This window comes from Macrotis lagotis, chromosome 1 (genome assembly GCF_037893015.1).
Source record: "Macrotis lagotis isolate mMagLag1 chromosome 1, bilby.v1.9.chrom.fasta, whole genome shotgun sequence".
NCBI lineage: Eukaryota > Metazoa > Chordata > Mammalia > Peramelemorphia > Peramelidae > Macrotis > Macrotis lagotis.
In genome coordinates, this window is record NC_133658.1 from 902,240,731 (window position 1) to 902,255,273 (window position 14,543).

At 48.7% G+C, this 14,543-nt stretch overlaps 1 protein-coding gene across 1 annotated transcript in view; it reads left to right on the forward strand.

Moving 5' to 3' along the window:
- SPTBN4 (spectrin beta, non-erythrocytic 4) overlaps window positions 1–14,543 on the forward strand; it is a 47,923-nt gene that overhangs the window by 12,726 nt on the left and 20,654 nt on the right. The window contains exons 14-18 of the mRNA XM_074219087.1: window positions 1,623–2,364; window positions 3,531–3,733; window positions 5,663–5,753; window positions 8,672–8,818; window positions 10,118–10,381. Coding sequence (XP_074075188.1) covers window positions 1,623–2,364; window positions 3,531–3,733; window positions 5,663–5,753; window positions 8,672–8,818; window positions 10,118–10,381 — 1,447 coding nt within the window. The remainder of the gene's footprint in view (window positions 1–1,622; window positions 2,365–3,530; window positions 3,734–5,662; window positions 5,754–8,671; window positions 8,819–10,117; window positions 10,382–14,543) is intronic.

Below are 14,543 nucleotides of genomic sequence, written 5' to 3' on the forward strand. Positions count from 1 at the left end.
TCCTGACTCCAAGGCCAAGGCTCTATCCACCTGACTAGCCAGACTTCAACATGAAGGAAATGAAGGATTCAGAGAGGGATAGATGAGGATTACATTCCAAGCAGGAGGGAGGTAGTCCCGAGGAAAACATGAAGGTGGGAGGTGAATCTAGAGAGCCAGAATGGGGAGTCATTTGAAATGGAACTGGACTGGTAGGTTGGACCAAGTTGTAAGACAGCCTACGATGTCAGAATGGGAAATTGTATTTTATCCTCAAGACAACAGGGGGAGCCACTGATGGTTTCTGAGCAGAGGAGTCAAGATCTGTAGCTTAGGACAAGTCTAACTACCCTCTAGCTCTGATGTTTTGTGTTTTTAGCTCCCTTACAGCTCTGACATTTTGTGCTCAAAGCTGTATTTCTGCTCCAAAGTTCTGTATTCTAGGTTCTCTTCCAGTTCAGAAATGAAGTGTTCTAAGTTGTGTGTTCTAGATCTGTCTTCTCTGTTTTACACTTCCATCTAGGTTATGATGTTCCTTATTCTAAACTCCACTTAAATGCTGATATTCTGTACTCAAAATGCCCTTCCTGCCTTGTCATCTGTGTTCTAAATTTCTTTTGGTAGATGGTCTTTTGTTCTAATTTGTCTTGTTCCCAGTATTCTCTGGGTAGTCTCTGACATTCTTTGTTCCAAAAGTCCTCCTGGCTCTGACATTTGATGATCTAAGCTCCCCTTCTACTCTGCTCTTCAATGTTCTAAGCCCCTCTTTGGCTCATGATTTTTTCTTTGGCTCTCTGGAGTATATATTTTAAGTTGTCTCCAGTTCTAATATTTTTTTGCTTCAAACTCCCTTTGAGCCCTGACATTATATGTTCCAAGGTTCCTTTCAGCCCTTTCATTCCATGTTCCAACTTCTTTTCTGGTTCTGACATTCTGTGCTTTAAGCTCCTTTGAGTTGCTAGTCTGTGTTTTAAACTTCCCTCAAGCCCTGACATTCTATATTCTAAGCTCCCATCTAGCACGTGGCATTCTTTGTTCAAAGCTCCTTTCCAGCTCTGACAATTTTTGCTCTGAGTTCTCTTTCAATTGTAATGTTCTTGGTGCCAAGCTCCTGTTGACCCTTGACGTTCTATGGTCTAGGTTCCCTTCCAACTGACATTCCATGCTCTCATCTCCTTTACAATTCTTGCCATTCCTTGCTCTAAGTGCTCTTCTTTTCCTAATATTAGACAACCCTGCTATTCCTTTGCGAGCTTACTCAAAGCCCAGTGGGGTCTATATTCTCACCTCCATTCTAGGCCCTGACATTCTTTGTACTACACATCCTTTGAGTCCCTGCTGCTCTGTCTTCTCATCTCCCTTCGAACTTACATTCTGTGTTCTAAGCTCCTTTACAAGCATTGACATTCTTTGTTCTAAGTGCTTTTGCTTTTCAGATGTTATGCAACTCTGATATCCCATTTCAAGCTCACTCAAGCCCCAGTGGGTTCCATGTTCTCACTTCCACCTTGACTCCTTTGAATCTGTTCTGTCTCCTAATCTCTCTCCCAATTGACATTCTGTTCCAAGTTCTCTTCCAGCCTGGACTTTTCTGGATTCTAAGCTCCCCAATAGCTTTATTGTTTTGTGATTCGGTGACTTAGGTGGAACAGCATTGTAGAGCTGGTGGAACAGCGGAAGGAGGAGGTGAACTTGGTTCTTTCTGTCCAAAATCACCTGCTGGAGTGTGCAGAGGTGAGGAGTCAGGTCCGAGAGCGGCGAATGGCAGTGGAGAGTGCGCCCCGGGCCGGGGGGGCCCTCCAGCGCCTGCTCAGCTCCCTTGACGCAACTCTCCTTGCACTGGAGCCCAGGTTGCAGGCTCTGAGAGAGGAGGGGGAGGCTCTGGTGGCCCGCTACCCAGCCCAGGCCCCTCGGCTGCAGCCAGAGCTGGAAGAGTTGGACAGTGAGTGGGCAGCCCTGGGCCACGCTGCTCGGAACTGTGGCGAGGCACTGGCCACTGCTAGTCGGCTCCAGGGATTTCTGCATGACCTCGATGCCTTTCTTGACTGGCTGGTGCATGCCCAGGAGTCAGCAAGTGGTGGGCAGCTGCCAGGCTCCCTGGAGGAGGCAGATACCTTGCTGAGCCAGCATGCTGCCCTCAAGGAAGAAATGGACCGGCGGGAGGAAGACTTTGGGCGGATCCAGGCGGCAGGAGATGCTCTGGCAGCCGATGGGGCTGAGCTGGGGCCTGAGCTGGCTCTGGAGGACTGGCTGCCCCATTTGGAACTGGGTTGGCAGAAGCTGCTGAGTCTGTGGGAAGCTCGCAGGGAAGCACTGGTCCAAGCCCACATCTACCAACTCTTCCTTCGAGATGTGCGCCAGGCCCATACTGTACTCCACAACCAGGTGGGGTGATGCTAGGCCGCATGAGTCCATGATGGGGGGAGGGACTAGGTGGGGGCACAAGTGCTCCCTGAAATTGGGCTTTGTTTGAATGATCTGGCAAGATTTATGGGTATCTGGGGAAGATAATGTGGATTTACTGGGGGTGGAGTGTTATTGTGCATTTGCTTGGAGGGAAAGGGTAGACTGCATTATCTGATAGCTGGGGGGGCATTCAGTTGGTGGACTACAGGACTGGTAGTGTGAGAATTATTCAGGGTGGCTCCCCTTCCTTATTAACCCTTCACTTTCACTCTGGAGGCAGTAGTTTGGATTTGGATTTAAGTTCAAATCCAGCTGACACTAAGTGTGACCCTGGGCAAGTCACTTAACCTCTGCTCAGGGCATTCAACTGTATTCATGGGGATTGTAATAACCTCCCTGTCCCTTACCCCCAAGGGTTGTTATAAGGATCAAACTAAATAATATTTGTAAAGCACGTAGCATGTTTGCCAATTGTTTTGTTAGGTCCTGTCCAACTCTTGGTGGACTAGGGCATGCCAATGCTGGCCATTGGGTTTCTTGGCAAAGATACTGGAGTATCTTTGAATTAAGGCAAATGAATAAAGGCAAATAGTGGTTAAGTGACTTTCTGAGGATCTCACAGCCACTAAGTGTCTGAGGCTGACCCCAGATCCAGGGCTCTATCCACTGAGACTTCTTCTTTGGCATATATATGCACTTAATAAAGCTTTCCTTCCTTCCTTCCTTCCTTCCTTCTTTCCTTCCTTCCTTCCTTCCTTCCTTCCTTCCTTCCTTCCTTCCTTCCTTCCTTCCTTCCTTCCTACCTTACTGCCTTCTTTCATTCCTTTTTTCCTCACCTTCTTACCCTCCTTCTTTCTATCCATCCATCCATCCATCCATCCATCCATCCATCCATCCATCCATCCATCCATCCTTCCTTCCTTCTTTCCATGTTTCCTTTCTACCTACTCTTCCTTCCTTCTTTCTTTCCTTCCTTCCTTCTTGCCTTCTTTCATTTCTTTTCTTTTTTCCTTCCTACCCACCTTCTTCCTCTCCTTCCTTCCTTTTTCCTTCCTTGCTTCTTTCTGGTCTTCTTTCCTCCTTGTCTTGCTTCCTGCCCTCCCTCCCTCCTTCCCTTCTTTCTTTCTGCCTTCCCTACTCCACAGGAGACAGCGTTATCAGGCCTAGAGGTACCTGGGACAGTGGAAACAGTAGTGGAGGCCATCAAACGTCACCGGGACTTTCTGACCACCCTGGAGTTGAACCTACAGAAGATCCAGCTGGCCGCACAGGCAGGAGACATCCTGCGAAGACAGGGAAATATCTATGCTGAGAAGGCTCAGGAGCATGGGACACTGCTGCTGCAAAAGTAGGGGCTCCTGACACCTTACTGAGCCCTGTGTCCCTTGTGCATGCTCCATTGGTCTGGGAAGGGAGATCCTGCTGGGACCCCCATACCCAAGAACTTGCCTGGGAGGGATGTTAGGGTGACAACAGGCTCCACTTCCCTGATCCTACCTGGACAGGCCCCAGCTTTGTCTCTTGTGTCTCATGGTCCTTGTGCGTTTCCGTGCCCTTTCTTTCTGTCTCTGCCTCTTGGTTCTCTCCCTCCTCTCTCCCTTCCTTCCTCTTTCTCTGTCTCTCTCCTACTTCTCTCCCTTTTTCCCCTTTCCTTCCTTCTAGCTCCCTTCTCTTTTTCCCTCCCTGCCCATCACTGTTTCTCTCTGTATATCTATTTCTCTCCCCCTCTCTCCTTCACCTGATTTTCTCTCTCCTCTCCTCCCCCTCCTTTTTTTTTCTTCCCCTTAGCCCATGTCACCTTTCCTGTCTCATTTCTATTTTGTCTGTCTCTCAGTCCTCTTCCCTCAATGACTTTTTCCTTTTTCCTTCTTATTTGCTAATCCCTCTTTTTTCTATCTCCCCCTCTCTGGAGGTTCTTTTCTAATACTAAATGATTTTCTCTCCTTCCCTCCCTCTGATGTCTTGTCTCTGTTTTGCCCTCTCTGTGTTTCTATCTTTGTTCACGGGAGAGAAAGCAAACGAGGGCTTCTTCACATGGTCTGGGATTTCCAGACATGTCCCCATTGAGGCTGACCTGGACTTGCTCTCCTTGTTCAAAATCTAGGGCTCACTTTGAATCTGTGCCAGTTGGACCCCCCGGGGGGGTGGTTGAGGAGCAGCCTGGCCCTTCATGGTCTTTATTGGTATCCATGGGCTCTCACCCTCACCTGTCTGGGGTGTCCAGAATTCCGGGTTTTGTACCCCAGCTTCGACCTCCTTTCCTCTTGCTCTGCATCTCTCCATTCATTACCACCATTTCCTATCTACTGGTAGGGCTGTCTCCCCCTTACCTTCTCTCTGTCTCTGTCTCTCCTCCTTCTTGTCTTTGTCTTTCCCTCAATCTTCTGTCTCTAGTCAGTCTGCCTCTCCATCTCTGTTCTTTTCTCTCTTCTGCTTTTCTTTGCTTACCTCACTGGGTCTTATTCTGCTTCTTCAATTGTTTCAGTCTTCCTCAGTCTCTCATTTGCTATTAGTTTTCCCTATTCCTTTCTCTGTTCATCTCCGACCATTTAGCTTTTCTGCCATTTTGTCTTTATTCTCCATCTCCCTTTTTGTCTTATTTCTATTTCATTCCATTCCCCTCTGCCTCTTGTCTCTTATTATTTCTTGCATTTCTCTTGTATTGGATCCTACCCTCTGTCTCTTGATCTCTGTAGCTTCCTCCCCAGTCTTTCCTCTCTCTGTATGTCTCTCTCTCCTCTGCCTGTCTCCCTTCTCCTCTCTCTCTGCCTCTCTCCTGTCTCTCCCCTTTCTCTGTGTCTCTCTGCCTCTTTCCTTTCTGTCTCTCCTCTCTCTATCTCTTCTCTGTATCTCTTCTCTCCTGTCTCCCCCTCCTCTGTCTCTATCAGTTTATCTCTGTTTCTGTCTCTCTTCCCCCTCTCACTTCTCTCTTTTTTTTAAACTCCCAATTCTTTGTCACATTCTCCTTCATTACTTTGCCTTAACTCCTCATCTCTTCCAACTCCATGGCTTGCTTCTCTCTTCTTTCTTTCTCTGCTCCCCGCCTTCTCTGTTTTCTTTCTCCAGCTGTTTCCCTGGCCTTTGCTCCTTCCCTTGTTTCACTATCTCTGTCCCTTTTGTCCCTGTCCCTGTCTCTTCCATCTGTGATGGCAGTCCACAGTGCTTTGTCACCCAGTTCCCTTTTCCGCTCCCCTTCCTCTGCTTGCCAATCCCTGCCCAATCCCCCCACGGTCCCCCTGGTCCCTGGGGCACCGAGCACCCCCTCCCCCACCCCCAGGAGCCAAGAAACTCAGCTTCGGGCCCAGCAGTGGATGCAGCGTCTCTGTGATCATCTGGAGCTGCAGCATTTTCTAAGAGACTGTCAGGAGGTAAGGGGGAGGAAAGGAAGGGACACTCTGGGTGACAGCCTTGGATGGCTCCTTCCCTGAGGGAGCCTCAGCTGAAAAAAAAAAGGCGGGGGGTGAGAGGGCGCAGCTGGGATGAGATGAACCAGAGGGGGAAAATTCCAAACTGCTTCAGGAAAAATCAAGATTAGACTCTCCTGGAATAGGCTGGAGAGAGCCAGAGGAGTTCTGGCGATCGAGTCCCCTGGTTTCGGTAGGAAAGTCAACCTTGCCCCCCAACACACCACACACACACACGCACGCACGCACGCACGCACACACTTCTCCCCAGATTTCCTTTGCAGGACTGGGGGAGGAGGAGGGATGGGGGATGGGGGGGGTAGAGAATTGACTGGAGCCGCCAGACGGCGCCCTCATCCCATGCTTCTTCCAGAATGCTGCGAGGCGAGGCTAGGAGGTTGCCCCGACAACCTCGTTTCCTTAGCAACGCAGACCCCGCCTGCGCGTGTCGCTGCGGAGGCACGTGGACCTGCGGGGAGGGGGAGCGCTGTCCCGGGGAGCGGGAGCAGGCGCCCCGCGGCTGGAGGGTGGGAGGTGGGATGCCCTGGGAGACGGGCGCGGGGAGATGCCCCCGCCTCCTCGTGCCTCCCCCGGTCTCCCCGGGCAAGCTCTCCGCCTGCCCAGCCCCCTCCAGGTCTGAAGTCAGAGGGCCTGGGTTCAGATGCTCCCCGTGGCCTATTCCCCGCGTGACCTTGGACAAGCCGGCTCTCCTCTCTGGGCCTCAGTTTCCTCGTCTGTACAAGGGGCGGGTGGGACGAGAGGAACCCGAAGGCCCCTTCCACCCCACCCCCAGTTCCCTGCCCCCCGCTTCTCCCCAGCCCTTAGCTCGGTGACCTTGGATAAGTGCCTTGACCCTGACAGCCCGTTTCCTCTCCGTACAGTGGGGGCGCCCCCAGGGGACGCCCCGTGCCCTCCTCACCCTCGGGCGCCCCGTCCCGCCTCAGCCCCGCTCCGGACCCCCCGTTTATCCCCTCCCGCTCCGGGGCTCCCCCGTGCGCGCACCCGCAGAGACCTGAAGCGGGAGGGGGACCAGCCGGCGCACTTGCGGGACCGCGGCTGGGGGTGGGGAGGGGAGGGGCGGGCGGGCACGCGCGCGCCGCGGCTGCCGGTGCCCAGTGCTGCAGTGGCCCAGGGAGCGCCGCCCGCCGCAGGTACCGCGCGCCGCCTCTGGGCTGGGGGCGCGTAGAGGAGGGGGCTGGAGCGCGCCCCCGGGAAGGAGCTGGGGTGGGGGAGGAGAGAGCGCGTGCGCCCCGAGAGGGCGGGAAGGGGCCCCCCGCGAGGATGCTGTCCTTGGTGCTGAACCTGCGGGGTGGGGGTGGGGGAGGGACGCGTGACTGCCCTGGTCCCTAGAGGCGGGGGGGGGGGGCAGTTCTTGCTGGGACAGGCCTTTGGGGAGGGGGCAGCTTCTTATTCAGTTAGCCCCGGAGGGGGGCAGTTGGTCATCTGATTGCCCCCTGGGAACTATCCGTGGTTCTGAAGCTGCCCGGGGGTGGGGAGAATGCCGGGTCCGCGAATCTATTCCTGGGGGAGGTGTTGTGGGATTTGGGGGGGGGGGGGTGGCTGCGAAGTCTTTGGTGCGTATGACGTTCATAACTGGTCCAGAATGGGGAGAGAGCTGGGCCTGGCCTTGGCGGTGGTAGTGTTTGGGGTGGGGAGAGGGAGAGGGGGAGCTGTGACTTATTTTCCCCAAGTGATGAACTAGACTTGTTTCTGGGCAGTGGTTGGCTTTTTGGTGGGGGTGGGGGGGTGTCTGACTATCTTGGCCTGTTGGATGTGGCTCTTGGTGAGGGGTTGTGATGAACTTGGGTGGGGAGTGGGTGACAAGAACTGAATCTTTCCTTGATTTTTTTTTCTAAGTGGAGATACATTATGACTTGGGGAGGGGGTGAAGGAGGACTGACCTAAATTTGGCCATAGGTTAGCAAAAGGTTAATGACTGACTTTCCTGGACTGTTAACCTAAGTGTGGCTGTGATTGAGGAGAGGTTTGCTTAGGGGTCCTGGATCTGGACTTAGCTTGGGTGGGACCTGTAACTAATTCTGCCTTGGAAGGGATGGACTATATCTACCTCTATATTTTTGAGGGGTATCTATGATTAGAGAGGGCTTATGGCCAATTTGTCTAGTAAGAAGCCTGGATCACACTGCTCTGCTTCAATGGGGGGGGGGGGCTGGTTTGAGACCTAGATCCCTTTTTGCTCTAGGTTTTTTGAGGGAGAAGAGTATAACTGATTTTGTCCAGGTGGCAGATCTGGATCTGAGAGTTGTTTTTTATTTTTACTTTTATTTTTTTGAGGGAGGGACTTGTAGTTGGCTTTGATCCTAGGGCATCTGAGGGAGAGCTGCTAACTCTGGTACCAAATTTACCTAGAGACTCAGGGTTTTTTCTTGCTGGAGAGATGGGCTTGGATTCAGGCTGAGGGAATATGTATACAGGAAGGAATGAGGGGTGGGGTGGGTGCTGGAGTTGGTTTGTTCTTGGAAGGGCAGTCTTCTGCCACCTGCCTCCCATCAGGGTTAAGGAGAATGGAGGCACCTCTACCACTACCCTCCCCCCTCTAAGAAGGAGAAAATGGGCCCAGAGAATCTCCTCAAATTTGTTCTCAAAATCAGCCTTGCAAATCCTGCAACTTGTCTCCCTTGAGCCAGAAAGGAGGAGGCAGAGCAAAAAAATTGGTGGGGGGCAGGGTGAGGGGGAACACAAAAGAAAAAACCAAAAGATTCTTAGGGGCTCTGGAAACCTAAGTACTAAAAGGTCTCAGTGCAGGCTCTGGTTTGGAGGATGGGTAATAAGGAGGGCCAGAGGCTTTGGGTCAGATGGATAAGGAATGGGGAGCCATGGGTCCCTCACCAAGGACTCCCCATCCCCCACCCCATGTACAGCTGGATGGCTGGATTCATGAAAAAATGCTGATGGCTCGGGACAGCACTCGGGAGGAGGGTCACAAACTTCGGAAGCGATGGCTCCGGCACCAGGCCTTCATGGCCGAACTGGCCCAGAATAAGGAATGGCTGGAGAAGATTGAGAAGGTGAGTGGAGGGAGGGCATCCTCACTCTCACAGAACCTCCCTTTCCTCACAGAGCTCCTGGGGTTAGAGGATGCTTTGTAAACCTTAAGGAGAGAAATATGAGGAGTTGTTATCGAAAGCTGTAGGGCAGTCATGTACACTAGAGTCAAACTGTACATGGTGACCTTGGACAAGTCACTCTTTCTTTCTGGGCCTCATTTAGCTCATTTGTAAAATGATCCATGATCTCTAAGCTCCCTTTCAGTTCCAAATCTGAAAAATCCTTCCCAGCCTGAGCTTTGGGATGAAATCCACCAGCAGAGGGCCTAGGGGAACAGCCTTAGTGGAGCTGGTTTCAACTTGTTTCTCCTTTCCTCTCTCCCTGGAGGGCCCTAGGCATGAGGGAGGGTGGCACATATCTCCCAGATGTAGGGCTCATGGATGAGAAGACCTGGGCTCTGCAGAACTCTCCCCAGTCCCCCCTTCTCTAGCTCTAGAGATGTAGGTGGGAAAGGCCTCCTTTTTGCCCTCTCTCCTCAACTCCTGGTTAAGCCCCTCCCCTGATCTAGGGGTTCAGGATGCTTCCAGAAGACATGCTGAGTTCTAGGGTTTCCTTCAAAATTTGGCTTCAAGCCTCGTGAGGCCCAAACAGAATCCTTGGATTCAGACCTCAGACCCTACTCTCATGGGGTCAGCCCCAAATTGAGCTGGTATCTAGTGGATTTAGGAAACCACAAAGCAGGCCTCTGGTCTTCCTGAAGAAGTCATTTAACCAACCCTAATGACAACCCATTTATTATCTCTTTATCTTTGTGTCCTTGCTTTTTCCCCATATTATTTGTTCTCTTTCCTTGTGTATCTCCCTGGGTGCGTGACTCTATTATGGGATTGTCTTTCTGTGTGGATACCTCTCCCTGTGTCTGTCTTTTCCCTCATGTGTCTCTGCCTTTTTACCTGTGTGTTTCTGATCCTTTTTTTTCCTGTGACTCTCTCCCCTCTATCTCTTCTGCTGTGTTCCATGTTTTTCTTCCCTGAGTGTGTCTTCTGTTGTGCATGTGTCACTGTCTCTTTCATTTCCCGAGTGTCTCTCTGGGTGTCTGGGACTGTGTGTATCTCTGATTACATGTATCCTCCTTTCATTATATGTCTCTCTCTCTTCTCCAATTTTGTGTATCTGCCCTCATTATTGTTTCTTGTGGTGTGAGTGTTCCTGACTCTGGCTTTGATTCCTCCTCTCCCCCTTCCCCCCATCCCTTCCCATCCCCAATGTGTACATGTCTCTTGTGGGTCTCTCTCCCTCACCCCTGTCTTCTTTGACAGGAGGGCCAGCAGCTGATGCAGGAGAAGCCTGAACTGGCAAGCTCTGTTCAGAAGAAACTGGGGGAGATTCGGCAGTGCTGGGCTGAACTGGAGAGCACCACCCAGGCCAAAGCTCGGCAGCTGTTTGAAGCCAGCCAGGCAGACCAACTGGTTCAGAGTTTTGCTGAGTTGGACAAGCGACTCATGCATATGGAGAGCCAGTTGCAGGGGGTCGACCCCGGGGGAGACCTGGCCACTGTCACCAGCCAGTTGAAGAAGCTGCAGGTAGGTGGGGATTTGTGGGCATGACCAGGGGCGGGTGGAAGGTGACATTTCTCAGTTTGGAGGGATTTCTTTGTAAGTGGTGGAAACAACACCCTTTTCTTTGAAGAAGTGGGGAACTATAGTGTGGAAACATATATCAAATTTTTCTGATTTGTGGTTTGGTTTTGCTGAGGGTTTTTTCCCTTGATCATACTTCCTTCTTTATGGGATGGCTTTTTAGTAAGGAGAGAGGGAGAGAGCACATTGGGAAGCATAAGAGATATAAAATCAAAGATATCCATAACCTTTTTTTTGAATAATAATAGCTAGTATTTCTCTGACGCTTTAAAGTTAGTAAAGCATTTCATATATATTATCTCATTTGATCTTCATAATAACTTTGTGAGGTTGGCCCTGTGATTGTTTCTGGTTCACAGGTGCAAAAACTGAGGCTAAGAGAGAGTCAGTGCAATCTGTTCAGGATCAAATAGCTCATCTATGTCTGAGGCAGGATTCAACTCAGGTCTTCATTTCAATCCAATAGTCTATCCTAGCTAACTTTAAAAATGGGGCATGATGGGACAAATGCAGCTTCTTTTGGACCCTATTACCTTCCCATGAGAGAAACAAGGGCATGAGCCTATTAGAGGACTAGGGCTCCTGGCAGGTGATGGGGATTGGGAAGTCATGGCTGGCTGTTCCCTTCTACATATAGGGTGGTGTGGGGATTGTGGAAGGGGATGCGAGAGAGAAAGGAGGACAGGGAGTCAGAGGGGAGAGAATAGGAGATAAGTCTGGGGGAACTTTGCTATTTTATTTATTCATACATCAATATAACTGTTTATTCACTGTTTATTTAGTAACTATGTACTTATGTATTTAATGGTATACTTACTGCTGGGAATACAGAGATGAAAATCAAGTAGTCCCTGTCCACAAGGGCTTTGCATCTTACTGGGGTGAGGCAGCATAGAAGCATACAAGTTAGTGTGAGAGAAAGGAGAGAGAGAGAGAGAGAGAGAGACCCACACACATTCATATAATCTCCTATATGTGTGTATATATATACTATATACGGTATATGAGAGAAAGACCCATACACATACATACGGTCTCCTATATGTGTATATATACTATATACAGTATATAATATATAGTATAATTGTATATATACATATATTATATAGTCTATATAATATGTATATTGTATATAATATATGATAGATGTTAAATATATAAATTATTAAACATGTAAATCTATTAAAACATTAAATAGATGTAAATAGATGATATATATATATATATATATAGAGAGAGAGAGAGAGAGAGAGAGAGATCTTCATAGAGAAGATTATTATTAAAGCTATGGGATCTGATGAGTTCATGAAATAAGAGTACAGATTGAGAGGAGAGCCCTGAATCTTGGGGGACATCCATCATTAGGTACAGAATATGGATATGAATTGATCAAGACTGAAAGGAATTAGACACATGGCAGAATCATCTCATATAAGAAAGAGGGAAAGATGGTCAACAATGTCAAATGTCAATGTGTGCTAATGTGTGTGTGTGTGTGTGTGTGTGTGTGTGTGTGTGTGAGAGAGAGAGAGAGAGAGAGAGAGAGAGAGAGAGAGAGAGAGAGAGAGGAGATGCTCTGTCCCCTTAATCAAGGGGCTAAGACAGAGATCATGACTGGCATTGAGTCATGGCTTTCTGATGCTGGGGCTATCTCTCCATAGCACTATCTTTGTCTCTATGGTATCCCTCTCTAACATTCCAACTCAGAATTAGGCAATCAATAAAGATTTATTAAGCATCTTATAATAAGCTAGGTTCTATGATCAGCAGAAAGTACATGAAAACAAAAGTGAAGCCCTCAAAGAACACATGCTTTATGGAAGGGGACAGCAAGTCAATCTGTAGTTATATCCCAAATAGATCTAAGGCAATGGGTGAGGATAGATCATGAGCAGTTGATGAGATCAGAAAAGGTTCTATGAAGTCGCTGGTGTGTAATTTGAGTCTCTAAGAAAAGGAAGGATTCTGAGAACAGATAAGGAGGGGCATTCCAGAAATGAGGGACAGCTTAGGCAAAAATCAATGATGGGCAATGGATTGTTTTATGTGGGAACACTAAGGAGACCATCTTAGTTCAACCATAGGGTATGTGAGGAAAGACCCCAAAACATAGATTATGTGAAAGGGGAAGGCATGTAATAAAGTCAGAAAAGTAGCATGACTGGGGTTTTAAAGTGTTTTAAATACCAAACACAGAATTTTATTTTATTCTAAAGGCAATAGAGAGACATTGGAATTTAATGAGAAGGGGCCTAATGTAGTCAGATTTGTGCTCCGGGAAAATGTCTTTGACAGCTATATGGAAGATGGATTAGAGGGGAGCTACTTGAAGGAGGGAGGATAATTTAAGGGACTAGTGTAATCATTTAGGCCAGAAGGGATGAGAATCTAAATTAGAGTGTTGGTTCTGTGGGTGGATTTGGGAACAGATGTGAGATGCTGCTAAGATGGTGGATTGTGAGGTGAGAGATGGAAAAGAGTTAAGAATTATGCTGAGATGGTGAATCTGAGTGAGTGCAGAAAATTTCATAAGAGGGGAGAATTTAAGGGAAAAGACAGAGAGTTCTATTTTGGAAAAATTGATTTTGACATGCCTGAAGATCATCCAGTTCAAAACGTCTAACAGATAGTTGGTGATGCATAGATCTGGAAGAAATCTGCATAGGGATGTTCATTAACCCCATGGGAGCTGTTGAAAAGAGAGAGAAGAGAAGAGGGTCCAGGAAAGAACTATGGGGAACATTCAAAGTTGGGGGCATGATCTAATTAGTAATCCATCACAGGAGATTAAGTACATTAATCACACAGAAAGGAGAGGAATGGAGAGAGGAGCACCACAACTTTCCAGAGCAAAACGAGAAAACTTAGTAGCAATGGGTGGTGTCCAATACTGTAGAAATGATTCCTTTCTGCCTCATTCCTTATGACGCTATGTCCATCTTTTCTTCTTTCTTGTTTCTTGGCCTCATTGTCTGTCTCTCTCTATGATACTGTGTCCTTCATTTCATAACTGTCTGCTTCTCTCTGTATGATATACCCCTCGTTTTTTCTTTATCTGTTTCTCTGTTTCAGTAGGGGTCCTAGATTACAAAGGGTGACATTATATTCCTTCACAACCTGGGCAATCATCACTTATGTATTTATTTCAATGGCTGTTTCAGACCTTTTTTTTTTATTCAGGGATGCAAGGGAGAGACAGATGGATAAGCTCCCTTCAAGGAGCTCCCAATCTAAGGGAGGAAAGAAATGAGAGGAGTACCATGAGTTAACTGCTTTCTACACAAGTGAGAAATCAAGGACTGGAGAAAATAAGAAATGGAATGGCCGAGAGGCTGCTTGGTTCAAGTGGGGGTCTCTGGGGCAGAATCCTGGGATGAGTGAGGGTGAAGCATCTGGATGGCCCTTGATGTCACTGTGCCTAGCTTGTGTATGTTTTGGTGTGTCCATTTTCCTCTTTTTTCCTTGTCTCTCTGCAACACTCAATGGAACTCAGCCCATTTCTCTTGCCTCTGGGTTTCACTGTGTGATTCTACATCCTTTGTCTCTCTAGGATGGCGCCTCTGCCTCTCTCTGTGTGTTTCTCACTGTGCTTCTAATGCATCCCCCCCCCCTTCTTTTTTGTGTACCAATATGAATGCCAATGTCTTGGCTGCTTTGTCAATATTTCTTTGTCTCTAGGACATTATCCAAAATGGAGTTTAAGAGAAAAATGATTGAATAACTCAGAATGATACCTTCTGAAATGAAAAGGGGGTGATTCTACCCCCACCCCAGACTAAAATGTATGTAGCACCTTTCAGTCAACTTATAAAACTTTTCCATACTTACTCTGGCTCCACCATTTCGAACCCCTCTCCCCTCCCCTGCTCTCTGTGCCTCCTCATCAAGAAGAAACTACAACCCCCCCACCAGCTCAGAGAGCCTAGAGGAGAGGGACCCCCCCTCCCTACCTCCTCTATAATTATAGAGCTGTTGAGGACCAGGGGTCCAGGGCTGCAGGGTACCAAAGACCATTTCTTTAGCCTTCTAGGCACCTCCTCTTGTCTCCAGATGGGCCCTAGGTCACCACAAAGAGACTGTAGTTTCTGGGTAAGCCTGGAGCCTG